We start from the raw sequence: 27962 nt of genomic DNA on the forward strand, positions 1-27962 counted from the left end.
TTCTCATTTTTTTACCATTTATGTCCAACTTCAATGGCCTCACAGTTCTCTTTCTTCACCTTGATGCCACCTACATTTGCCTGTTGTGATTATTTTGGCTGCATTATTTTGTTTCCTTTTAAAAAGTGTAATGAAAGTAAAAGTATACAGGCATTTGCATCATCTCATGATGTGAGGTCAGGGGAGGAGAGTAGGCCAATGGCCTTCAATTCATTTTTGAACTCTCAATGCCCTACAAAGTTTTCCTCTACAGTCAGTATGAAGCAATAAATTTAGACCTACTAATAAGGCTGTGAGTTAGGGATTTTGCTATTTATCAGCTGACATGAGACTCTGAGAAACAGTCAGTGGAGTGTCAAAGAACTCCTGTATCAAGGTTAAAGACCACTGAACTACAGTGGACATCTCTGTAATACTGTGATTCATCCATAGTATGGTAAGTAATTCTGCACTGTTCACCAGTTCAGCGACAGCATAAAGCACTAAATCATGAGAATTTTGTATTTCCATATTGACACATGAATTCAGAATTTTCTGTTATAAATAACAATTTATTTGTAACAAACAAAAATCTTTCCTAAAAGCACATGCATGAAATTTACATTTCAAAGAAATTTCTAGCAATTGTTAATTAATTCTGTTTACAGCAATGGTTTTCAGAAACTAGTTGTACCAAAGAAAGAAAACCTTCAAAATAATTCTGAAATAAATGAAGAATCTTGATTATCCTGACTCCATCTCTGAACAACCTCAAGCTAAAACAAAGACTCAACACAAAGAATGAGGTTTATGTTCCAGAACAAGGAAAAAATTATTTCTAACACGTGCATTTAGGTGGGCCAGTATCTTTAAACAAGCTATGAAACAACCTCTGTCAGGTGCTGTACTTGTGTGTAAACTCCACGTTAACAGAGTTACAATACATTTTGAATCACTGGGTTTGAGTGACTGGTGCAGCTGCTGGCAGCTTTTAGTTTTTTAAAAGAATAAACCCCTGGAAAACATTCAAGTTTTAACAAAGCAAATACGAGATCTTGGCAAGATCAGTGGCCAAAAACTTTAAACACCTATTAAAAATACCTGTGAAAAGAGTCAGCTAGAAAATACCACTTTTCATTATTTTAATCACTTACTTTAAAGACAGGCAGCATAAGCATTCAGTGGGTAGAGAGCAAACCCCTTAGCTACCTCCCAACAAACAGTTGTGTTTTCTCTCTACTTTTCTTTGTATTCCTTTCTCTTAGACTTCAACTGGAAAAATATAAGAGCTCCCATCACAGCTTTCCTAGAAGACTAGTTCAAGGGAAAACAAGATCTAGCATGAAATGACAGCAGCAGATGCAGAACTGCTCAGCCTGTCTTATGTAATTTGCAAGCCTAAATGTCAAGCCAGTCAACACTAATAACAAAGTCATGGCTTCTTAGACCTCCATGTAAATCTGTACTCTGTCCCAGCACCTCACAGGGAGGGAATGGTTCCTTTCAACTAACCCCAGAATGCAAACCTCCTTCCTGAAAAGGCATTGTTACAAGCAGAAAAGCACCTCCAAAGCTTTTCATGAAACCATAATAAAACAGCCTTCAGAAGCACATTAAACAAAGTCTTCAGCAGAACTGCATTTTAAACAACAGTGATTTGTGGTGGTTCTGAACACCTTTTGTTATTTTTATTATGCTATCATTCAAAACGATATACAAAGCAGTAGTTTGTACAAACAAGATGATTTGTATATCTAAACCAAAAGTAATTTCAGTCTCTGAGCTCCTGTAGCAAAAAAAAAAGCAAACACCTGAATCAAAAAGATGCTGTTAGATGCTCAACTCTATAAGAATAAAGCAATTTCTGACATGTGTCATCTAAACATTTCACTCTTCTCATGTATTATTCACAGAGGTTATACACCAAAGTCTGTTTGTATATGCAAATCCCAAAATTCTATTACTACCTGAAACCGAATTTGAACGCTTCCAGAATTAAAAATAAAAGGAGCAGCTTTGCTTATTTCAAACACTTGGCCCTATAGTCACTTGATGTACTGATCTTGAGGGAGGCCACATAAAGCACAAGTTACTTTTTCTTCTGGTTTGGCATATTCATGACTAAGGTAAGGTCACACAAATTTGTCTTTCAATTTTTGGTATATAGAGAAGATTGAATAAGCAAGCAATAAACAACAGAAAAAAGTGTTTGTAACTATCTCACTGCTGAAAACCAGCACTATCAAGTGGCAGCGATGCGAGTGTCTTAACAAGACTATTATTGCCAAAAACATGACAAATTTAGTCTCCCAAACTACAAAATGGTACTAAGATAAGAAATAATGTAGCTAGTATGTCAGCTAGTATGTCAACTCCAGCTGTGTTCAAAATGCTTAAACCCATGCACCTAATAAAACTCAGCTCTGAAAAGACAGCTGTGAGGGGCTGGGTGTTCTTTTTGGATGAGGAACTCACCCAGACTTCAAGTCTGTAATCCGTAAACAATTCGTAGCATCTAGTCCTACTTTTCCATTCCTGACCACACTGGAAATGAAGGGCGAAAGTGCTGGAGAAATTCTGTTCAAGGCCACTTCAGGTGACATTTTATTATGTTCCTGCTTCCTCTTCTCTTGAGCTGCAAAGGGAGAAAATAAAATTTAAAAATTGCCTACTTATTTGATGTAGATTCACATGTACTTTGCAAACATCAATAGAAAAAAAGCTAAGCACGCAAAAGATCGGGAGTGTGGAGTAACAGAACAGTGCACAGGTTTATAGAGAAAAAATAAACACAAGTGGTTTTTTTCCTCCCACCTCTGCAACATTCAATGAAGCCTGTTTATTCAGTATCAACATAAAGCCAGAATTATGTCCTAGGCACCTTTAATTAAGGCCCTATCCCTCTGAGAATGAGAAATAAAATTGAGGGCCACTCTGACACTTCCCAGTCTGTAATTGACAAGTCACACTTGTTCCACGTCCCCTGAAATCAGTGGAATTTACATTAATTGCAATGGGCCCAGGGGTTTGATACCTCTCAGTATTCTCACCTGTAATTTCCAAGAACACTAGTGTCCTCACTAATAATCAGTATTACTTTTATACCACTTCATTAGGTGGTGATTTACAGGACTTCATGATGCCTTTTAAAAGCTAATACTGCTTCTCTTTCAGTGGCATCACTGCACTCTTTGAAAGGCATCTTAATCTTCCTTCATGTAACAGATCAGGAAGCTGATGTAAACACATTTTAGCACAGCTTGTTCAGAAGTGCTTACAATTGCACAACCTTATGCTAAATCAATTAGGCCATTAATTTAGCACACTTTAGGAACCTGCTGCTTTCTAGGTGAAAAGTAGAAACTGAGCATACACACATTTTAAGTCATTGCAGCACGAAATGGACAACAACAGATTGGTAGGAGAAGTGGGAGAAAAGAAGGATAACCAACCTATTAAAATGTTTATTTGATCACATTCTAATGCACAGAGCTTCACATGAAAATTAACTGAACTTGGTAGTTTTGGAAAATAAGGCAGTAAATGACTGAAGGTAACATGAACTTGCCACTGACAAGTGGGACAGAAAAGCTCATACAGAAACCCTCAGCATTAAGAATTTTTTTTAAAAATAGCATTTAATTGAAAAACACTAATACACATTGCGTTCACTTTCTTAAAACTGCATATGGACTACTGTATTATTAAGTGTTCTATAACAAGAGTGTGAACAACTCATGGCAATAATTGCAATTTTCTGTTGTTTCTCACACTCAGTTTACAAGCATTAATTAGTAACTAATGGATATTCTGCAGAATCTACTAAATCTCTGGAACTGGGAGCAACATTAAATTTCACATTCTGTTCTCATGAAAGCCATTCACACTGGAGTAGCAGGAAGCAACGCTCAAGAGTGTTTGTCCTAGATATTCAGAAAGTATCTTAATAAAGCAAAGGCCAGGCACTTAAAGGCAAACTGAAAGACTAATAAAGCAAGACTTCCTAAAAACAGTAATTATCTTTAATACACTGGCTCCTACATTTTATGGCAGTGAAGAAGCTGAAGACTATGTATCCATGCCCTGACACATAATGTGTTCTCATATACTATTTGTTTAATTGACAATGGAACAACTTAAGTTTGTTTAGCAAACACCTACAGCAATTTAAGATACTACCTCTGGTTTGCTACTTTTCTACTAAAAATTTCTGCCTACTCACCTTTATTCTTCCCCAGAAGGACTGAGAAAACAAGCCCATTCTTGACCTATTTCAATGCAAAGTCCAATGGCTTAGATTGAACTGCTCATAAAAATTAGTTTAAGCTAAAATACTTTGCACAAGAGTCGTTACAACAGGGCACATACTTCAGTCAGCCAGCCCTGCCGTAGGGAACAGTAATTTCAAGCAGGGAGCAGCTGGACTGAGGAAGGTGAGAACTTCTTAAACCATGGGAACATGCTGAAAAATAAGCTATCCTTCTAGCAATGCTGAAGTTATACAGGAAGATCAAGAATGGGTTCTGATAATGATGTGTTTTAAGGGAACTGTGTTATGAGGGTGAAATTGAGAGACGTGATACACCTGGTGATCACAGCTGACCTTCCAAAATGAACTTTGAAATGAGATTTCTTGTCTTTCTATTAATAAAATCTGCATATATTGTCAAAACAAGATTTAAATGACTGTTAAGCATTTTTCTGTATTTTATTGCATCATTTCTTAAAATCACAGTACCTTCCATTTACCAAGACAGATACACAATACTTAAAGGGTTGCTATCAAGTAAACTCACTGATTTATTTTGTAAACAAAGGGCTTTACAAACTAGAACACAATTTGTACCAGTTTCCTAAGTCGCCATATACATTGTTTTTCTTCAGCGTAAGTTTCCCACAGTACTGGAAACTGAACACAAACAAACTCAGGGGAATAAAGAAAAACAAAATTCACTGGACTGTTTTCCTCCCAAAACAAAACCTTTGAAAGAAGCAAACACACTAAGAGTTGAATGCTTTCAGATTCAGCTGGCTATCACTGTGACTTCGGGCAAATGTTATACAGGCTTCACAGTAACCATGAAGTCCCGGGCTCTGCTTGGGGATGCAAGACACTCTGTCCTTCCACCACCGGCCATACCATAATGGGGATTACGGGAAGATTTAAAAAGGAAAGGTGAATATTGTGATGGAAACCTGGAGGCGTGACAGGAGCTCTCCTGTCTAACCCTCTTGGCGTGGCTGGTTGCGTGGTGTTCACTTTGGGGGCGGGAGTTTGTGTCTGGCTGGGAGCGGGGAAAGGAGGAGACGCACGACCGCCGCCTCCTGCAGCCGTGCCCGAACACATCCATGGAATGCGATCAGCAGTGTGCACCTGCGGAGCCCCGGGTAAACAACCAGGTTACCTAAGCCCTGGCACGGAATCCCAGAATGATGGGTAAGGCTGGAAGGGACCACAGCGGGTCACCCGGACCCACCTCGCTGCTCAGGCAGTGTCATTCTGAAGCACAAGGCACAGAATTGTGTTCAGGCAGCTCCTGAGTCTCTCCAGTGATGGAGACTCCGCACCCTCTCTGGACAATCTGCTCCAGTGCTCACGCACAGAGGAGAGAAGCTCTCCCCACACTCAGGGGGAACTTTCCGTCCGTCCACTCCCGTTCCGGACTGACCCTGGCCAAGCCCCGCTCCCTCCCCAGCTGGTGCCGCCACCCGTGGCGCTGCGCCCGCCCCGCCCCGCCCCAGCGTCGGTGCTAACGCCGGCCTCCTCCGGCTCCGGGCCAGAGCCTCCCGGCGCCGGGTCCCCTTCCGCCCGCCGCTGGCCCTTGAAGGGCTGTGCCGTTGCGCGCTCCCTCCCGCTCTCCCTGCGCGGCTCGTTCGCCCCATCCCGCCCGTCCCGGCCCCGCCATTACCTACGGCGGCCGGAACTCGCCGCTTGGCAACGGCGTGCGCGCCCCCGCGCCGGCCGTGCGCGCCCCCGCCCCGCCGCGCACCGTGCGCGCCTCCGCTCCCCCCGCGCCGCCGTCGCCGCCGCTCCCACCCAGGCCGAAGGGGTCTTCACCGGCCCGATATTGGCGTCCGCCGCAAGTGCCTGTGCGGGCCGCGCCGCCGCGCAGGCTGTGGGGCGGCCGTTGGGCCGCGGCCCGAGCGGCGCGGGACAGAGGGGACGGGAGAGGGGCGGTCGTGGCAGCAGGCGTTCAGCAGGGACAGCCCTGCCGGGCGAAGGTCCCCGCGGGCAGCCCGTCGCCCATGGCAACCCGGGAAGCCGCGGCGGGGCCCGGGGCGGGTCAGGGTCAGGGTCCAAGGGCCGCCCCGGCGCCATGGCCGCGGAGGTGGTGGTGGTGGGATCCTGTATGACCGACCTGGTCAGGTTAGTACCGGGTGCGGGTTTTCTGCCCGCACTGGGCGGAGCGACCCTGAGGTCATGGGAGCGCAGGGCGTCACGGTGCCCGGGGAGCAGCGACGGCACGCCGGGCCTCCCCGGGCTAGGCCGGGCCGGAGCAGGCGGGTGTCACGTCGCTCCCCAGGCCGGCAGGGCAGGAGCGCGGCGGGCGGAGCGCTCGGCCCCGGCAGAGGAAAGGACTGAGCACCGTCACGGATGGCTCAGAGGGGTTGTGGAGTCTCCATCGCTGGAGACGCTCAGGAACGGTCTGGACGCGCTCCTGTGCCCTGGGATGACCCTGCTCGAGCAGTGGGGCCGGACCAGGTGACCCACTGTGGTCGCTTCCAGCCTTATCCGTTCCGAAGGGCTGGGGGGGGCGGCTCGCCCGGGTGATGTCAGCTGCAAACAGTGCTTTGAAATAAGAGTGTGGGAACGGGGAGAGGTTTGAACGCGTTGCGTGCCGGAGCTTTGATCAGCTGTCTGTGGCTCGGGAGAGAGGAGAGACTCGGGTTTGTGTTTTCAGCTGTGTTTTCACCGGGCGGGTCGGTGTCGGCCTTGGCCAGGGAAGCAGCGTTCCGTAGGCGCCCGCACGGGAAACCTGGAGCTCCGACACTCGGTATCAGCACGGGAGTCTGAAAGGATTTTATGAAAGTAAATCAAGCTGGTCAACCGTAACACGTTGTCAGTTCAAAGCACACTTGTCTCCACTGGAAAAGTGAGAAAGTAAGGTTAATATTGCAAAGAAACCAGAGTTAGCTCCATGAATCACTAGGTTGAAAGTTGATTACTTGCATACAACATTTTGTGTGACACTTTCAAATGAGATTGAGGAAAAAAGGGAGGCCCTCCCAAGGTATTTATATCCAAGAAGTGCATATAGGAAGACCTCAAAAATTTAGCAGCTCTGAACCCCAAAGCTATTTTTAATTATTTTAAAAGTTTTTAATATTTTGATTAAAAATAAATCTTTATTTGTTTTCTGAGCATTTTGTTTTTCAAATTAAATACTTGGGTCTCATTGTCTTTTTTTCCTCCTTTTTCTTTTTTGTACGTAGGTAAGGTTTGGGAACTTCTTTGAAAATTGGAAGTACAGAAGTTCATGAAAGCTCTTGGTTCCAGTAGCCCTGGCTTTGTAGTCAATACTAAATAAAGGAGAATTCAAGCAAAATTGCAAGAATTCACAATGCAAATTCTAACCTGAACTGGCTGGCCTTGTCAGTCCCAATAAAGTTGGAAATCAGTCTTTGATTTGTACTATTTTAAACACATCTCCTTACTCTACATGCAGACTTGGTTAAAATAGGATTTAAAGTGTATGTATCTGGACAGCATCAGCTTGTCCTGCTTGGAATTCTGCACTTAAAAAAAGTCCTTTATTGACAGGCAATTATACCAAAGCCTGTGGGTCAAGAAAGTGCAGAACGTGTGATTAGAGGAACTGAGGAGTGAATACTGCTTAGGCATAGACTTGTGCTGCAGAAATGATGAAGTCCCTTAAATAATCATAGAACCTGTGTCAGAAAGATTTAATGCTCTGTGTAATTTGCAGAACATACTGGCAGCTTTCCAAGTAGAATAGTTGCCTAGTAAGTCAGAGTAAGAACTGTGAAACTGATCTTGATGTTATGTGTGAATGAGCTCTCAGATGCTTATGACGTCGCACTGAAATGCAAAACTTGGTGCTCTAACCTCAAGACATTCCTTTTCCTGTCTGTCTAAAATGTGGAGGGAAAAGTAGTAATAAAATTGCCAGTTTAAGCACTGCTGACAACTGCAGCTTTGGGATTTTCTTGACACTTTAACAAACAAACAAGAAAACTTCTTACACTTTTTTTTTCTTTTTTGTTTGTTTTTTTTTTTTTTTTTTGGCTGCATGTTTGATATGATAGAAATGCAGTAATTTATTTGAAGGCATATTAACTGGCCATACTGTAACCAGAAATTACACCATGGGCTGGAGTGACAGATGCTGTTACACTGAGAATAAGTGGCTGAAGAAAAGCCATTTCACTTTTCAATCAGCTGAGAGGGTTTCTTAAAGTGTACAAATGTGACCACAAGTACATATCTGACACCATTATTAGCCTCTGCTTTAAGTAGCATTGAAAGGGCTTTTTATAAGTGATAAGCTAATCAGCTTTAGTTGGAAAAGAAGGGATGGCTTCATTCTTTCTGTTGCTAGCACAGAACTTCAGGGACTTAATAAAATAAGAACAGTATGTTTAAATTTAGCTGGCAAGAGTTTAATCTGACCAAAATTTCCATGTGGCACCTTTAGACATTGTTTAAATGTATCCTGGGTTAGGAAAATCTGGATAAAATTCCCGGAAAGTACTAAGCTGTAGGCTTGATTGTACCTAGGTGGAACAGGAAACTATAAACAAGCTGTGTGAAATACAAAAATTGTCACATTAGGGTTAGGATTAGATTCCAGGAGCATAACTCTTGACTGTCTTTGTATATGAGATTTAGAGGGGGCTGCATATTCTGGATATAAAGCTAGGGTTCATTTCAGCTGGAATGAAGGAGTATTGGATTTGTGAGTTTGTCATTTGTGCTGATGTTTCAGTTTATAAAAGACATGGACAAGAATGATCATGTTAAATGCCTATCACCCATTTGGAGGAGCCTTAATGAATTTGTGAGAGTTACACAGAGGAAGCTGGACACATTTTTGTGTATGTTGTGTTTAATGGGCATATTCACCACTCAACACTAAAGCCTGTCTTTCTTAGAAGGTAATTACATCGATTGAGACTCTGCCAGAGCTAGACAATGCTGTGTTATAACTCAAACTGGTAAAATACCCTGTTGGCCCTTTAGGACACAACCTTGGCCCTCTGACTGGAGAGGGTCAGACTTGAAATGGTGGTGGCAGACTTAAATATTAAACATTTCCAGGTCTGTAGAGGCAAGGTACGGAAAAGCTTGAAGCCACCACTGGACATATGGTAGCCAGATTCACCATGAAAAAAAAGAATTAGCATATAATGGTTTTACTCAGTACAGTAAACTAATGATTTAAATGAGTGCAACCTCTATGTGAAATGGAAATGTACAGTTTTAAATGTGCTGAATCTTACATAATGACCAAGACAGAAAAGGACAGGGACCTTTAGTTGAAGACAGATACTCAGATGTAATTCTGAGAAATAATCAAATTCAGAAGAAAGGGTAGTGTGTCTTAAAATTCTTCTAGAAGGAAGGGCCCCAGTGGTTTGCTTTTAAAACACTGTTCTCATTAGAAATTCTTCTCTCATTGTCCTGTAGCGCTGCAGTGGCAGAATGCGGGTTTTCCAAAGTGAACTTCATATGATCAAAACAACCTCACGTACATACATGCAGTAAACCACACTCTTTTGGCTTAATAGGACCAGGAGCAAAACATATTTGTGGTCACAATCACAATCAACACTGCATTGGCAATAGCAGGCAATAGTAGTAGAAAACAAAACCAGCATTATTCTGTATGATCTAGATATCAAACCAGACGGGTACTATCCACAGTATTATTTAAATAGTTTCTCTTCTGACTCATATTTGCAGACTGGTCGTGGCATTGGCATTTTAATTCATATTAAATCAGGACAAGACTAAACATATAAGCCAATGAGAGTCAGACACACTAAAACAATTAGAATAAACAGGGGAAACTTTGGCATGGCAATTGAAAACAGCAGAAGCATAGAACAAAATGTAAGATGGAAAAACAGTCTTTGGATAGTCACAACAACAACAGTCTTTCAGTTTAACTCAAGAGAATGACACCACAGTCCAAATAGTGGAAAACTGCATTTTTTAGAATTTTCAGGATTTCAAGTCTTTAGTTTTCTGTGGACCTCTTTCCTCTCTCATCACATTTCTTCACTCCCTTTAGGGAGTAGAACTAAAAGTTCTGCTTCCAGCCCCTGCTGTAACAACCACCGTTAATAATCACTGCAAGTACTCAACTGACTGAAGCACTCAGCAAGGCAGAGAAAGCACTGAGCTCCATACAGAGTAGTGTGTTGCTGATCTGCAGTGGCAGAGGTGACAAATGCGCATTGGTATGAACATCGCAAACACATCAAATCCTCTTTGCTAACGGAGCACAACCTCTGCTTGGGCCGAATGGCAAAGGTACCTCGTTAGTGAGAGTCTGTGTCTTCCTTTTAAGTCTCTAGTGGTGATTATTGTCTGCTCAAGTGCTGAAGTAAATGGCTCATTGGCACATTGGAAATGTCCACGATCCAAAACTATGTCTGTACCTTCTTTTTCAGAAGTGCAGTATTTGGAACAATAATTGCATACTTTTTTTGGTGGGAATGTGAAAAAGGAATTTTCTTACGTTTCTTTGGAGTGATCAGAAGAAATCTCACATATGACTTCATTTTCTTCTTTGCTTTGTTTCCAGATCTCACACATGTTCTCCTTTCCACCATTTCTCATCCATGTCACCAACTTTTAATGGTTTTGCCTTGTTTTGATTTTTTTTTGCTCTTCAGTTTCTCCTAGAAGTGAAGTGTTCTAGAATCCTTCAAATCCATTTCATTTGTGTTTTTGTTTTTATCTGTAATGCTTCCCCTGCAGCAGCCACTCCTCATTCTAGTCAATCTGCCGTTGCCAGCAGCATGGGAAAGCACAACTGTGAAGGAATACAAGCTTAGTCCAGTTGAGGAAATTAATCTTTGGATCCAATGAAAGACATCAAGGCATGAGAGAATGTGTCATCTGTGAATTGTTTCATTTATGTAATAGTGAAAAATCTGGGCTTGATTTCAGACCCAGTGCTGTCTGCCCCTTGTCTTCTTCTCTGACCTAGCAAAATTTGGGTGCATTTTAAATGCAGGAGGTACAGGCTTAGTATTTTGTTTTTCTGCTCTGATTTTAGAGAACCTAACTATTTTGAAAAACTCCTGTTTGCCTTCTCTTGTGTGGCAGGAAGAAGCTGTGTCTTTGGCCACCCCCAAAAAAGAGGGGATAAAATCAAGTTGATGAAATCTTCAGTAATGGCATTCAGTAAGAAAATTGTCATCTGTGCATATACAGCTTTTGAGTATCTCTACTGGCCCAAACACTGTTGGTACAGGACCTGATCCGAGCTCATTCATATCAAAAGAAGATTTTCACTGCTGCAAACTGAAATTAAATTGTCGTCCTCCAGCAAAATCTGTGTGATAGTTCATTTTAGGGTGAGACAGTTAAATACATGTTAAAGGTATTCAGTGTTACACCTCAGACTTGAAAGTTTCCAACAAAGTTCCTCTAACAAAAAATGACAAAATATTGGAGAGGGGAAAAGGAGGGAAAATGTCTGCTTGGGTGCTTCTTAAATTGACACAAAATAACTAGGGCAAGGCCACCAGGGGCTTTTTTAAACTCATTACAAGGGCTGCATTTGCAACTGAGGTTATGAACCCCAAGCAAGAGACAGTGTGCCATTGATCCCAGCTGGCACCTTCTGAAAGAAACTCTTGTTTGTGCCACAGAGGATGCTGTAGGCCCTCTCTGAGAAGGACTGGTGGTGCTAGAACACCTGCTCAGCCCTTGTCTTTGGCTCTTATCCATGAAAACGGGTTTTTTCCTCCCCTTCCTAAATGGAAATGTGGAAGTTTTAGAAGTCTTGGGAAATATGAATGTGAAAGTGGTCAAACAATGTCTTTTAAGTTAAGCACAACAAAAATGTTGCTTTCTGGATTCTATTTAATTGAAATGTCCCTGCCCTTTCATTTGGTATCTTCATTTTGTGTCCTATGCTACTGTGTACTGTAATTAGGCACTGTTTTTACTTCCAGAGGCATTCCATTTTAGCAATAACTTTTATGCCTCTTGTTTTGCAGACTCGTTTATCATGTTGAGTTTTAATAGTATGTATTTAGTAGCGCTTTTAAAGTAAAAAATGCCCCATGTGGTACTACAGTCAAGCCTGTACTGCATGAATCCCAGTCACCAAGAACAGCACTATTTACCCTACTATGCATTGGGAAAACATTTTGCAATTTGAGGACAGAAAGAAGGGCAGTTTGCTTTGTAAAAAGGTAGGAATAAGTAAAGAGAATTGGAGTAAAGTATTAAAAGGGACAAAAAGTATAGGAACGACCAAAGTTTTTACTGCAGGAAGTATGAAGAGTCTACCTAAAGAGTTGAAATTGAGATAAAAAGCAGGGAAACTACAGTCCTAACAGTGACATGTCCCCAGTTGTCCAAAGGCCCCTTGCTTTTCTGCATCTCTTTCTGTCAGCTCTGCCTATCTGCTTGCTTTCTGCAATTTTATCGCACAGCTGCATGGCAAAATTCAAGGAAAAGCTCTGTTCTAGTCCTGCTGTCTTCTCCCAGCAGCACTATTTTGGAAGATATGGCACCGAGAGGGTCCTCTGTTACCTCCTCCTTCCCATGAATGAGTTCCCAGCTGTCTGCTTCTTTTCCTACCAGCTGCAGTGTCTGGTCTGCTTAAGTTTGTAAATTGCTTTGAGATCCTTCAAGATAAAAGGTTCTTCTTAAGTGAGATCATTATCGCCTTGTACATTTCTCCACTCCCTTTTCTCAGTTCAAGCTTCTTTTCTTGACTTGGGGTCCAGCACAGTACTCAACGTTCCTAACTCATGGCAAAACAAAGTTTACACACAAATTTCAGCTTCCAATCCTTGAGTTGTTTGACTCCTCTTCGAGTACTTCAGAGCTGAAGGTTAAATATATGTATTTTCCTGAGATGATGCCAAGATGCTTAGCACTTGCCACACTGAGATCGTACTTCTGCATTTACGTCTGACTTCATGTTATTTTGTGTGCTTCAAGAGACTGTGGAGTTCTGTTCCTCCCACTTCTGAAGTACTTACTCATTCTAGGAAGCATTCCAGCTACAGCGTTGCTCTGAGGTCCTACACTGGGTTCTCATAGCCATACTTTGTTCATGTTCTTGTGGTTAAACTGTATGCCTGTCAGGGCAGGGATTTGACTCTGTGGTGTGGTGAACTTACAAAGGGGAACCCTGACAGGAGTTCAGAGGGCTCTCTGTTCAAAGGTTCATAGGTGGTAACACAGTGTTTGGCCAGGAGAACCTTATTTCTGTTCAGCTGGAAGTGTAGCTGTTGTCTCCATCTTCTGTAGTTTAACTGGCTAGTAAGAGAGTTTTTCACTGAATGGTATCTGTGTGCTTATTCCCAATGTCATTCACATTCTAGTGAAATTTCCCTCTTTCCAATGAAAGTGAGGTCATCTTAAACCTGTGTTTATGATATTGCTGTCATTTCCATGGCAGTAGACTATGATATCATCAGTGGAGGATTATGCCTTTCCTATGTGTGTTAGCAATTAAAAATTATGGTTTGCGAGATAAAACTAGTATTTACCAAGCTTTTAGCTTTAGTCCATATGAGACTGGGAAACTATTGCTTAATCCTCTAGAGAGTTCACTTGGGTAATGGAGTAAATGAATCTAGAAACATTTTGATCCTAGCAGGTGATACATTTTTGGGGTATATTTTCCTAATGAAAGAAGAAAATCAGCTACTCCATCTTGTGTTCTCTCGCCTGGCCAAGAACACTTGTCTGAAACCCAGTAACATTCCTTACAGTTCTGTTATTCACGGCTACTTAATTGTTTGACTTAAAGATTCACAATTTTCTGCTTTCACTAGAATGTTGTTTTTCACCTTTGGAGGTCAGTAAGCTATTAGACACTACCCACAAAAGTAAAACAGTGTGATCATCAGTCTTTTCATCTTTTTAGTGGGTGCCCTCTTTGCCAGCTATCAGTAGCTGAATCTCTTTGTTGAACCTTCCAGAGAGTGTACATGCTTTCTCATGGGCTGGTGACAGGAGAAGCCAGTTTCAACACCGTAATGGCAAAAGAAAATTAATACATTTAAAATGCAGAGTCCAGCGTTAGAACAGTTGCTAAAGTTGCAAGATGAGAGTGGTGGACTCAAAATATTATGTATTTCATCCCTTCAAATACTTAAGAATTTTTAAGCCAAGGAAGTAGACTTTCCTGAAAATGAGTGTGAAAAGAAAGGGAAAAGACATTAGATGAATGTTTGTAGAGAATAGACATCATCAGTCTGGGTATTGCAACATGAGACAAAATTAATAGTAATTTTTGGTGATGTAGGTTCATTTCAGAAACACACTACTTCTCTGCATATTTCAGCCTATCTATTTTCCCACCTAACACAAGTGAACTCTCCTAAAATATCTCTTTCAATGATCTGGGTATGACCATTTGGAAAAAAATGCCAAAATGGTGTGCCCTAAGTACAAACAAACTTATTCAGTTACACAGAAGGTCTAGGATGTGAAAGGATTCTTCCTGAAATTGTTACCATATGAGTGACTACAGCAGAAAGAAATTCCTTGTCCCATGGTCGTTCACTGAAATGGAACCAGGCTGGAATAAAAGGATAGACAAAATTATTGTATGTATTTTTTGGAGGCTAAAATTACTAATGCCATAACAGACCTGGCTCTTATTTGCTGTCTATACAGTCAGGTGATGTTACAGCAACCTCCTGGCCATGCGTCTTCCCCATCATTTTGCATTCCTTCGGAGGCTTCATCTGTCTGTGGAAAATCCAGATTTGATACCTCTGTTGGAATAAAGTGAAATGCCAGGAAGTGAAATGGTTGTGATCAAGGAAGAGAATGTTGTGATGAAAGCTTATTTGCCAATTGTCCAATATCACGGTAAGACGGGGTTTTGGTTAATTTGTGCTACGTACAGATGTCGTTTTATCTCAGTAGTGCTTTGTAACATACGGCTGTTGCTTCATATTGTAACATCCCATGTTAGAGAGGGCACAACTATTGCCTTTTGCTCTCTGTAGGGTGTTAGCAGCTGAGCAGCTCCAAGTAAATAGCATGCAAAGCACCAATAGCAGTGTCAGTACTGCAGGGTATTCCTTGGGCTTCTGCTATATCCCATGATACATATTGAATATTACATCGTGTTATGAAAGTATCTATACTTTCTAGCCCCAATAAATACTTTTTCCATATAACTTCCACAGAATTTTTAATGGTTTGTTTATTGTCCTACTATTACTGCAAACTGGTTTTGACTATTTAAAATAAAATGTCTCTTGCCTTTTCAGTCTGGAGGTGTCTGACATGCAAGATTCACAACAGTCAAATGGGAAGTTGTCTAAAGGAATTCCTTTGAAAACATTTGTCACAATGGCCAGGTGTTTGGCGCTAGATTTTAACACTCAACACTGAGAATATTATATTTTCTCCCCCTTTGTGAGACACAGAATGGTGTGATTAATATTCCATTCTGTCCTGTTAGTGAATTACTTGCTGGCTGTACTGTTAAAGGAAATAACCATTTTCCTAGATGCATTTCTAGACTTAAGTATCTTTGGGTGAATTTTAGTACTCCTGACAGTAAAGAGCTGCTGGCACAAATCAAAACCTGCAATAAAAATCATACAGAGTCGATGGTAACAAATTTGTGTAAAAACACTCTGGGCAGGCATATATATTATGTTGCCTCTAGGAGCTGTCTGAGCTGTTCTTTCCATAGGAACTTAGCAGTAAGGTTTTGTTTGCTTGTTTTATATGGCTCCAGTTGTTAGCTCCTATATCAAGCTGCAGTAAGTTATTTGATGCTGACATCCAAGTTCCCTTGAGGATCCTTGTATCATATACTTCGAGCCAGAAGAAAATACAAAATTACTTTTCACTAGTATGTTGCCAAAGTGGGTGCACTTTGTAGAACACGTTGATCTTTGTGACAACTAATTATAAAATAAGAAGGTGGTAATGTTCCCAAATATATCAATGTGCTCTCTTCTGTATTTTATTCTTTCTTCTTTCCATTTCTGAATTTAGTCCTTTTTTCCTCCTTTTTCTCCTGTGCGACATCAATAACATGTCATTGTTGAACCGTGAAATTTCCCCTAATTTGTTTTCACCTCTTCTTGGTGTCCCTGTACATCATGTTCTTACAGTGCACTTCTCTTCTGTATTGCTCTTTCCCTCTCATCTTTCAAAAATAACTTTTACGTCTGTAAAGTATCATAACTCTCTTTCGTCAATTTATTCCATCCATCACTTGCTATATTTCTTGTGTTCTTTCAGATCCCTGTTTATACAAAATGTATAAACCTTGATAGTATAAACAGCAGAAAGAAAAAGCATTGGTCAGAGCTGAAAATAAAGGATAAGCAGATCAAGTTCAAGACTCATGGGAAAACTGGCATTTTTTATGTTCTCAGCAGCAATATGACTGACTATTCATTCCTTCTAATTGTCTGATCCTGTTAGTATTATTCAATAATTTTAAAAATTAATTTTAATTTTTCTTTTTCCCAGAAAGGACCAAGTGAAAAATGCCCATTTGGAAAAAAAAGTAACTGGTGATTTTGCTGGAACTCATACTACTCCATATAGAAACAGCAAAAATGTGCAAATTTTTCTTCAGTTTTTATTCTGTGTTGCTCATTAAATTCTGTGCTTAAATGGAGACACAGGAGTTGTCTATTGGTAGGCATTAGAAGCTAGCTTTATACAGAATTACACTTTTCCTTCTGATATTTAGGGATCTACCTCTCCCAAAAGAGCTTAAATTGTGAAAAAGATAAAGGGACTTAGCTAGGTGGGATTCCTACCTGTCACAGCAGAGTTGACTTGGCCAGTGAAGCCACACACACTCCCCACACACCCTGCACATTCTTATCTTTGCCCTGCAAGCCTTAATTTTACTGCAATCCCAGATTTTAGTTGGTGCCTTTATAATTAGATGGAACTTCAGAGAACACTTTCTTTTATCAGTGAATAAACAGTAAGATAGTTTCAAAGTAAAAACTTGACTAAAAATTTATCCTGAAGTGGCTGAGCAGTAAAACTTGATGGTGGTTGTAGGTCCCTTCCAACTGAACTATTCTATTCTATTCTATTCTATTCTATTCTATTCTATTCTATACCCATATAATAAATATACATCTATGTAAATATATTTATTGCATTCATTATTTATGATACATTGAATAAATGTATGTAAACAATGTCTCATTTTGGTTATACTTTTCATTCATGACCCATATGGATTCAGCAGGAAACACTGCACATACAAACTTGATAAAAAATATCACATATTTCTCAAAATTACTGTCCTGGCTATAAGCTTTTAGAACATCTTATTGAAGAAAATTATAACTACTTGAACCACACTGTACTTTGTCTTGATGACTCTGTACTCTGAAAACACATCTCTGGTGTTGCTTGTGATACTATAGTTTATAAAACACAGTATGCTTGTGTGCAAAATGCTGATGCTTAATGGTATGAGGGGCTTCTTATTTTTTACCTGAAAAAGACTGACAGCAAGATTTTGTATGGTAGGTGCCCTGTTTTCTGTATGATAGCAAAGTGTATCATACTTTATCAGTATCAGATATCAGTAAAGTATCAGAATAAAAAAATCAGTACAGATTACTTTGTTGATTTACCAGTATATAGAAAATCATGATGACAAGAACAAGGACCATGTGGCCTGTCCAGCCAACCATATTATTTCTACTTTGTTCACTGCTGTCTGATAAATTCTTTTTTTAAGAGGTATAGAAAAAAAATTAATGTTTGCATGTCTTGTTTATCTTAATCTGTCCTTGGGCAGGTAAAGATCACTGTTTGCTTGGGTTCCAAAGGTTGTTTTGTTTTGTATTTTTTTTTCTGCTTCAGCACTGGTATTTCATCATGATACAATGTTCTGTTCAGCACAGGAACTGTAGGCAGCCTGCTTCAGTTCTGGGTGAGCACAGCCTGTTTCAGAGACAGTCTCTTCTAACATTACTGTCAGATTGCATTGAAAATAATTATGTAACTGCCATTCCAAAAATAATGTAATCGAGAGACATCAATGAGGAACAACGTGGGAGGCAAATAAAGCTAGAGAGTAGCAATTCTGAAAATTTCCACAATCTTTCTTAAATACAAAACAGATGTTTGGTAAGAATGATGGAATGTTTGCTGAGACTTAAATATCTGAAGATAGATTTATTTGAGTTTTTACGTCTCTTTAGAGCTTCAGATTCAGAATTACACATTCCACACATTATGAACCCATCAATGTTGTTCCACCTTTTCCCCAGATTTAAATGCTAGTGATGTGAGGAAATGTTACAGGTTTGTTGTTCCATGAGAAAGCTTTCTGGTAATTAGTCAAAAAAATAATTTCTTTGTATTGAAGTTTTTATATTCATAACATAATTTAGGAAATTGATGTATTAGTAATACCATAATTTCACTGAAATGCAGTACAGTGTACTACCATAAATGCTTCAGAGCGTTCATCAGAATGCCTTTCTATTTGCTTCAGCTTTTAATATCTAGGAGGGTAAAATCTGATTCTGCACAGAGGGTCAACAAAATTATTCATTGAAGCTCTTGAAGAACTGTGGACAGCTGTTCTCATTTTATATGTTACAAGTTTTGTTCCTTTTCAATTGAAGCTGTGATTGTACATATAAGAAGATATCACTCTTGTAGCCATCCTACGTGTAGTAACAGCCATTCATTTCATTTTCTCCCTTGCTAGAGATTTTCTACAGTTATGCCACTTCAGCTGTTTACCCACTCAGTAATGAGATCTACAAACCAGTTTGTCTATTTATATATATCTATTAATGTGCTTATATAAACAGTTTGTATATTTATCTGTTGTTTATATATATTTCTGTTTCATAAAATACATATTTTCCCTGATGGCAAAACTCACTGAAAAGATTCCTGCAGCTTTGCACCAGTTTATCATTCACTTGTTTGTGTTGTGATGATAAATGTTCTTTGATGTAAAATCAAACTGATTTTAAAAAGTCCCTCTGAATGGATGACGGTGCAAAGCTTTTGCATCTCACTGTGCTGCAAAGGGACTCCTCTGTAAGTGTCAGTTATTGTGCCTGAGACCAGCTTGGGTTGTGCTTCCATAGTGTTCATCACTGTGGGCTGCAGGGAGAACTCAGACCATCAAAAGTCTGAGCAATAGGCAAGTGTTTGAATTGTCTGAAAAGTTTTGAGTTTTTTTTAAAAGAAAATCTTGTCGTGTTGAGGAGCATAAAAGGAAAATAATAGAGATTTGCTATGATTTTTAGGGTTTTGTCAGTCATTGAAGGTCTGAAGGATGTCTACAAACCTAGAACCAGATTGCCCCATGCTTAAACCAAGGTCTAGTTAACTGAATTCCTGAGGTAATCGCTTTAGAAATCTTGGAAGTCTTCTACCTCCCAGTAATATATTTTAATGGATGATTAAAAGGAGTGAAAACATAAATGAGTCAAGAATATCAGATTTTGAAAAGAGTGTGGTCTTTTTGTCTCCATGTTATGGATACTTTCCCACAGCACATGTTCAAGTCTTCAAAATGAAGCTAGACAAAACATATCAAGGCTAAACCAAAATGTCAAGCCAGATCCAAACGAGGTCTGAGAGTTTTTCACCACAATGTTGTATTATATTAGAGGCAAGAACTGTTCTCTCCTTTGTATTTGTTCAATTGTGAGAATCATGAAAGGCCAGTAAATTGTATGTACTAGACAGTGGCTAGTTACACCTACTCTAATCTCACTGGGATTTTCCCCATTCTAGGGAATTCCCAGGAGTGGAGAAAGCAAGTTTTGTTCAGTGATTCAAAGAGAACAGAATCAAAGCTAAATTCTAGAGCCTTACATTATATTGCTTTTTATTAAGTCAGTTTTAAATTCAGTATTTCTGCTGCTATTTTCCTACCCCTGCTCATCTTCACCTCTCTTCAGGAATTTAAGAAATCTGAATGTTTCTTTTGATACTATTTAAATAACAGTAATTTTAAGCATTTTTGGTGATATTTAATGTAGAAATTCTCTTCCCCTCTGAGTTGCCTGATGAGAATATTGTTGGGACTTTTTTAGAGAAAAATATTCACGTGCTTTGCTATTTTCCTTTCTCATGCATGCCATTCTCTGCAATGAAGTGATACTCTCTGCTTTTCCATATATCTAATGAGCTAAGTATACTGTGCTACTTAGGCAAACCTTAGCAACAGAGCATTAAGTGTTTTCAACACAAAGTAGTATCAAGTGAAGTCCCAGCTTTGGCTCAGGGCAGTCTGGCTGTACCGCTGCCAGCAGAGAATCTCCTGCTCCTCCCTTCACTGACCCACCTTGGCTGCTGGATAATGAGTTGGATGAATGCTCTGGTCCAAATGAAAATGACCCTTTGAACAAAAATGTTTTGAATTAGGAAGCTCTGTAAATAAAAGCAATAAAAGCAGTGCTAGAGAAATAGTGGGGAAATGCTGTGAGAAGCGGGCATGGCTTCACATCAGTTTAAGCTGACAATAATAATACATCTTTTTAGTTTTCACGTGTTGAAAACAATGAACAAACAGTGGTCAGGTGTGAAGAATCAGAAGCAAACTATGATTCATTTCAGGATTAATTTATGCAAATTCTGCATAATATGTATCTCTCCCTTTCCCCTTTTTCATACTTTCTATCTCTGTATGTGATTTAGTCATATGCATAGAGGGGAACTTTTTGAGAAAACCCAGAATATCGGGAAAGGTGCACTAATGACTCAGTACATTGTGCTTTCACCTCTGATTCAGTGCTTCAACACTGTAGTATAAGGTTCTCTTCTGGTTTTAATGCCATCCCTCCAAAGGGATGTCTGTTCTTAAATACAAATGCTAATCAGCTCTAGCCTCTATGGGAACTCGTGGACATGCTGGAAGGGAGGGTTGAAGTTAGTGCAGTGGTAGAATACTCATGTCTGTGCCTTTATTCATCCCAAACCTCTGAAACATAAGTGTACGTAAGATTCTTCATTAGTCTCAAACAAATGTGGGCAGCATTCCTGTGTGCTTTACATTTAAATATTGTTTTGTAAAAACTCGGTTGAAATTATGAGTGAGGATATTCCTTGCTTGTAACGTCCAAAGTAATTCAAGATATTTCAGTCTGAACTTTCCTCTATAAATAAGATTCAGTTGTACCATGCACAATTTGCAAAACATGCAGTGATTTTATTTTACTTAGAATGTATTATGAGTTTTCAAGTTCAGTTTCTGATTGTTCATAAGACATAAGAGCACAGTATCCTTTGCACCATTTAGGCTATCAATGGTGAGCAGAATTTGTCATGTAAGCAAGGAGGAGTCTGTTGAATAGTAACTTATATTGGGTTTTTCAGGTCAATGTTTTCAAATTACGTCAGAAGTTGTAAATGGCTTTGCAAAACATTTTATGTAACAATTCTGAATGCTCATGTGACATTTTTTCTAATTAACTTATTTAGCCTAGTTTTGGAGTAACATTAGCTGTTTCATCACTTTTAGGCTATTTTGGGTATTCTTTGTGACACCATGAATAAGCCAAGAATTTATAGGGTTTCTTAATCATACAGATTAGTCATCACTGCCTGCTCATAAAAGAAGCCTGAAATGCTCATTAAAATTGTCTGATGTGAATCAAAAGTTAGAATAGTTGCAGAATTAAATGATGAGAGAATACCATTATATTAGCAAAGAAACCTGTTTCAGGAGTACTGGTTTCAGTGTAAGTTAAAACTGCCTATATAGATCAGTATAGATATCAGATCAGATATATAGATTAGTGTATATACAAATTTGTTTCATATGGAAAATAAGAATGGGCTTCTGGAATGGAGATTTGGTCTGGAATGATTGGCAATCATACCTAAAATGAAACATGGTGAAGGTTTGCATGTAGGGATCTGTAGGAAGTTGCTACGTGTTCTTGCCTGGTCTGTTTTAGCTTATTTTAAAAATTGAACTGTTATAAATCACACTTGCACTTGATCCTTTGCCCTTTGCCTTGTACCTTTCCATCAGAGCAATAAAAAAGGTCATTTCCCTGTCTTCCACAAGCTGTTTGAACCCCACAGGCAGTTGTTATGCCATGCTACTTGAAACACTGAGACCAAAATTCTCATCTCACCAAGCCTGTTTTTCACCAGTGAAATTATGATGCTTCCACTAGACTTGCATGTTGATGCCAACATAAAAGAAAGAAGAATCAAGTCATAGTGTGGCCACTGCTAAAACAGCAATATTTATGGTTGAACATACCTGAATATGAGCTCTGAGTAGTGCTATTAGGAGATGTGTGCTGAAAAGAAAATTTATAATCTTTGCTTTAAAATATATTGACTGTTTATGGAAGCAAATTCTATTTAGAATAAGCTATAATCTCTTTAAAAAACCAGCCTAAGGAAGAAAATTTAATTGAGAATTGATGCCATTTTCATACTGCAGAATTTAAATGAGAAGACAGTGTGAGCTGGTGGATTAAGCTGATCTCTCTTTTTGTTTTTGCCCCTGGCTTCTTGACTGACCCATGAAAAGGCAAAATGCATTGACTAAGTCCCATACCTGCGAAACAGGAATAATTATGTTGTTCTGCTTTTTAAGGTGTAGTGAGATGTGTGGATGAAAGGAACTGTACAAGAGCTGCTATTTGTTCTTATTACCAAGGCTGGGTGAAAATCCTTCCTTACTGAATGCTGCCTAATTTTAGAGGTGTATGTGCTGTACCCTGGCAGTAACTGAAGAGGAGCTTCCTCAGCTGAGTCTTGTGGCCTTCATTCTGTGGTCCACAACTGTCTCTACTTTGGCTTCCAGTGGTGAAAATGGTGATAAATTACAGACGTTGCCATTAAGGAATATTGTTTATTTATTTCTATTTATCGATACTCTTTATTATTGCAACTTTGTCCCTGAGAATGTAGAGTTACTCATTAATGGAAACAATTTCCTGGATGCTGCTGTGGGCAGTTTTAACTTCACCGTATTAGGACTGTATTAGGTATTAGGAGCTTAGCAATCATTTCCAGATATATATATATATATATATATATATATATATATACACATATATATATATATACACAAGGTAATAAGGTAATAAGTGTATTTTTAAAAAGCTTTTGTGTTTTTATTGGAAATGGTTTAAACATTTTGCAACAAAATGTTCCTGGCTCTGAATCTCTGGAAATGAGTGCTGTGAGCTGTATGTGTGACTCTTCGGGGGTTTATCTGTGGCCACCCACACAAAAGAAACCTGGTGACTGTGTATGCTATCCTAAAATCTGGCATGCTGTGTTAGTGAGTGTCTCTGTTAGTGTGGCTGCATCCCTACCCGCATCTCTCTGGAAACTGTAACTACTGATACCTGTAACAACTCCTTCAAAGCCAAAATCTTAATTTCTGGGAGTTTGGGACTTGTTTGACTTTGGTGGTTTCATTTTAGGTTTTCTTGACTTTCTACTGATCCTACACCTTTGGACTGAAGAAATTGAAAATTAGAGGGAGAAAAAAAATGTTTGCTTTTTCCTGAGAATTTTCAGTAAATTAGACTGTGCTCTGTCATTAGTTCTGTAAGATTCTGCAAACACCCATATGCCCCAGAAGGTGCAGCATAAGCTCAAAAAGTAACATATACATTCTTCATATCCTTTCAAAAACAATCTGTAGTGATTGCCTTATGCAGAAGCACAGAATCATAGAACATTCAGGGTTGAAAGGAACTTTAAAGATCATCCAGTCACAACCTCTTCTGCCATAAGCAGGCACACTTCCCATTAGACCCTGGGCCTTATCCAACCTGGCCTTAAACACTGCCAGGGGTGAGGCATCCAGAATCTCCCTGGACAACTTGTTCCAGTGTCTCACCACCCCCACAGTGAATAATTTCTTGTAATATCTAACCTTTTATTCTGAATTGGAAGGCTGGCAATTTTCAAAGAGTCACAGAATAGTTGAAGTTAGAAGGGACTACAGTGATCCACATCTGTTCCAAGCTCCCTTCTCAGGCAGAGTCATCCTAGAGCGCGTGGTACATTGCATCCAAGCAGTTCTTGAATATCCCCAGTGAGGGAGACTTTCTGGGCTCAGTCACCCACGCAGTAAAGAAGTTCTTCCTCATGTTCAGGTGGGAACTTTCTGGGCATCAGTTTCTGCCCATCACCTCCTGTCCTATTGCTCAGCAGCACTGAGCAGAGCCTGGCTCCATCCTCCTGGCACCCTCCCTTCAGATACTGACAGACTTTGATGAGGTTCCCTCTCTGGCATCTCTTGTCACAGCTGACCAGGCCCAGCTCCCTCAGCCTTTCCTCATACATGAGATGCTCCAGTCCCTTGATCATCTTTGTTACCCTCTGCTGGACCCGCTCCAGGGGCTCCATGTCCCTCTAGTCCTGAGGAGCCCAGAATTCAGTTTTTGGATTTTGAAGCTGCTGTGAGATTTATTGGTAAAATGACGTTTTAAATTGACAAACAGAGCTGAATTTAATCTCTTCATCATTAGGGTGGTGGATTCTTCTGAATTCTTTTAGACTCCCATTCCCCATGCTTCCTTTCTATCCTGCAGACTTTGGGAACTGTCTGAGGTAACTGTTCTTGACTGAGTAGGTTCTTAGTACACCATGGAATGCCTTCCCTTTCCACATGTTGTGAAGTTGTTTGTAGCATAAGAGATTTTAAAATTACATTTTTAGGCCTGGTATCTGGAATGCATGCCTTGAGAAGGCAGAAATTTTGGTTGTCTGAGTGTTGAAAATGCATCCTTGGGTTACATATTTTAATAAAAATTACAGAAGTCAGGTAGTCTTTGCATTCTGAGAAATTCTGTCCCACAGTCTCAGTGGCATCTTTTACTCTTTTCAACTTTTGTTTGAGATAGCAAAGCATCTGGTAGGGTTAACAGAACTGCAGTTTTGTTTTGTTTTTTTTCAAAATGGAAATGAAACCAGAATACACTCCTGATGGCTTTCGGCTTGTATTAGTGCATCTGGTTCTGGGCACCCATCTGCAGAAGGATGTAAATGTGATTGGACTGCATTCAAGGAAAAAAAAAATGCTGAGAAGTTGTAAAGAGAAAAACTTAAAAAAGAAAAATGTTAAATATGTACAGTATGCCTGCATGACAGCAGAGGAGAGGCAGGTTTTGGTAATGATTACAATTCTTAGGGGTGTGAACACCAACAGAGTGAAAAATTACTTAAGGATAGTTTAAGAAGGTATAATTACATGTAATGGAACTAAATGAACTATATGTAAACTTGAGCCTAATTTTACAGTAAAAAAACCCCATGAACAGTGAGACCTATAGATTTATGGTTTATCTGTATTAAGAATCCCAGTCAGGGATAAGGTGCATCTTCTGTAGAAACATGAAACATGAACAAAAGAAATGCAGTCCCTCTCTTGAGGGGACAAGAAACTTGATTGTGTGGCACATAAGGAATAAACTTAAGCTAGTGGGATGTGGAGTAGAACCCTAAAAGGTCTTTTAAGTATTTTTCAGTCTTATTGGCTGACTGTTGAGCCATTTAGGATTATAACAATGTAACTCTTATATTGAAGATGCTTGTTATCTTCAGCCACTAATGTATGTAAATATTGCTTTAAATTGGAATAGCCTTACTACGCGATTGCCAAAAGCTGGAGAAACTATCCTTGGACACAAGTTTTTTGTTGGTTTTGGTGGGAAAGGAGCCAACCAGTGTGTCCAGTCTGCTCGACTTGGGGCCAAGACCTCGCTGATCTGCAAGGTAAGTACTGACTTGTTCTTCAATTACAGCTGAACTGAATGTTCATGCAAATTCCAGTAAACCTTTTGGTCACTTACCAAAAAGCTTTTGGTATGTTTTTAGCTTTTAAAAATCTCTCTCTAATTCTCTTTTCTTTTTCTTATTTCAGCTATAAATTTAAGCATGGAGGAGGTTTTTTAAGAACATTGCCAGAACCAAAGACTAGTTGGCTACAGATCTGACAGAAATTGCATATAGAGAAGTATTGCAAAACTTAGGTTGATATGGCATGGAAAAGAGAATTGGGAAGAGTTAGACATGTTTAAAATTTAAGAAATCTTGATTAGGCCTTCCTCTTTATGTTCCCCACTGTTACAGCTATCAGCACTTCATTGATGGCATTCAGGTGCTAGAAGCTATGGTTGCTCTGAATTTACTTTGTAGATGATTAAAAACCAGCCACTCACAAGCCAGTGACAAATTTGAGAAGGAATGTAAAAGTGCTTTGAGGGTTGAATCATTATCTCATTACTTGAGGTTAAGATAAGGTGATAGTATCCAAATTCTAGCACTTTTGTGTGCTATGGGATATTTTTGCCTACTTTTCTGAAACATCTGATGTACTGCGGCTCTAAGGACTTGCTCACAGACCATTGGGCTGATTCAACTTGGCAGATGCTATATTCTTACAATGCTTTTCTTTGATTTTTGTCATTAAACATTATAAGTTTTGAGTGATCATTACTACGGTTAAGATCAAATTTTTTCTCTCTGTAGTCTTTATTGTCTATCCTGTGCTAACTGTAGATGAAACTTCAAATTGACTGGACATACTTTGTTTTTTGCCATAGCTGGGGAGGATGCTAAATTTGTTGGATCATTGTCTGTCAAGGATTTTTTGAGAAGTACTGCAAACATCTCAAGGAAGCCTTCTTCACTGTTCTTTCAATTCAACGTTTAGACTAAACAATGTTGGCTATAAATTTAAATTACACCTGAAAGCATTTCTGTGAGTTATTATCACTAGTTCTTCTACAGTGTGGGGTCGGCTTTTTTTGGCAATGTTTGCACTTCTGTCATATTGTGTATATTTGATCATTTTTGCATTCAAGAACGATCAGATTCAAGTACAAGATGAACTGTCAGTGAATTCCCTTCTAACATTTCCTGCTAAATGTTAAAAGGTTTTTTTCCATTGCAAGTGTGAATTTTGCTTTATTTTTTTAAAATGATCTAGCCCTTTGCTCAGTGCAATGGAAACATACACATTCGTAATAAAATTTAGTAGCTACTATATTTTCTAAGTACTTTTCAAAAACATACTTCTGTTATTTCAGTAAAACCCATTCTTCTTTCTGTCTTTCTGTCTTTCCATCTTTCTGTCTGTCTGTCCATCTGTCTCTTTCTCTTGTTTTCTCTTGCTTTCTGTTGTGTATTCATTGGAGAAAATGTTAGCATTTTCTATTTTTTTAATTTTGAAAGTTGTTATTTAGTTTTTAAAAATTGCACTTTATAGCCTCACAAAATACTATCTCATCTCATAGAAGTCTCATATACAGTCTTATATCTGCATAGGTTAATGAGATATGAAATTTCTTTCTTAATAAACTAAGAAGAATCTGGCAATAATGAGCTTCTACAATTAAATTATTTTTACTGCAACAAGTAATCTGAAATATTTGGTGGTGCTTTAAGCTGGATTGCCCCTCACACACATACTCTGTGCTCAGTTACATACTTCTGTTTTGGTCATATTTCCCAAAAATTTTTATCTAGTGTGGATGCAAAAATTAGTTCTACAATCTGAAGTTAAGAAAATGGAATCAGTATTAATATTGAAGGGACATTCCGTTGGCGTGTGGCATCCTTTTAGCAGCAGTGTAATTTAGAGGATGTCCTCAACAAGACTGGAGATAGATGTCTCAGATCAAGTGACAAGGAATTCTTCATACCTCAGAGCTTTAAAACACAAGAGTCAGTGTTTGGTGAGGGTTTGAGAGAAAGAAAATTATAATGACTTACTGTTATGACTAGAGATGCCACAGAGTGCTGTGGCATTTAATGTAAACATTGTAAAAAATGTTAAAATATTGAGTTTCAG

At 39.3% G+C, this 27962-nt stretch overlaps 2 protein-coding genes across 4 annotated transcripts in view; one reads left to right on the top strand and one right to left on the bottom strand.

Moving 5' to 3' along the window:
- BABAM2 (BRISC and BRCA1 A complex member 2) overlaps positions 1-6501 on the bottom strand; it is a 161770-nt gene extending 155269 nt beyond the window's left edge. Inside the window, exons 1-2 of one of the 2 annotated variants that reach the window (XM_058800994.1) lie at positions 6339-6501; positions 2455-2614 (exon numbers count right to left, since the gene is read on the bottom strand). In XM_058800994.1, coding sequence (XP_058656977.1) covers positions 2455-2582 — 128 coding nt within the window. In that variant the 5' untranslated portion in view covers positions 2583-2614; positions 6339-6501. Of the gene's footprint in view, positions 1-2454; positions 2615-5888; positions 5952-6338 lie in introns of those variants that run through there. The other variant, XM_058800993.1, reaches the window with a different exon arrangement.
- Positions 5318-27962, top strand: part of RBKS (ribokinase) — a 73549-nt gene continuing 50904 nt past the window's right edge. Inside the window, exons 1-2 of one of the 2 annotated variants that reach the window (XM_058800995.1) lie at positions 5318-5416; positions 25750-25882. In XM_058800995.1, the coding sequence (XP_058656978.1) occupies positions 5334-5416; positions 25750-25882 (216 nt within the window). In that variant the 5' untranslated portion in view covers positions 5318-5333. Of the gene's footprint in view, positions 5417-6120; positions 6347-25749; positions 25883-27962 lie in introns of those variants that run through there. The other variant, XM_058800996.1, reaches the window with a different exon arrangement.

Source organism: Ammospiza caudacuta, chromosome 3 (genome assembly GCF_027887145.1).
Source record: "Ammospiza caudacuta isolate bAmmCau1 chromosome 3, bAmmCau1.pri, whole genome shotgun sequence".
NCBI lineage: Eukaryota > Metazoa > Chordata > Aves > Passeriformes > Passerellidae > Ammospiza > Ammospiza caudacuta.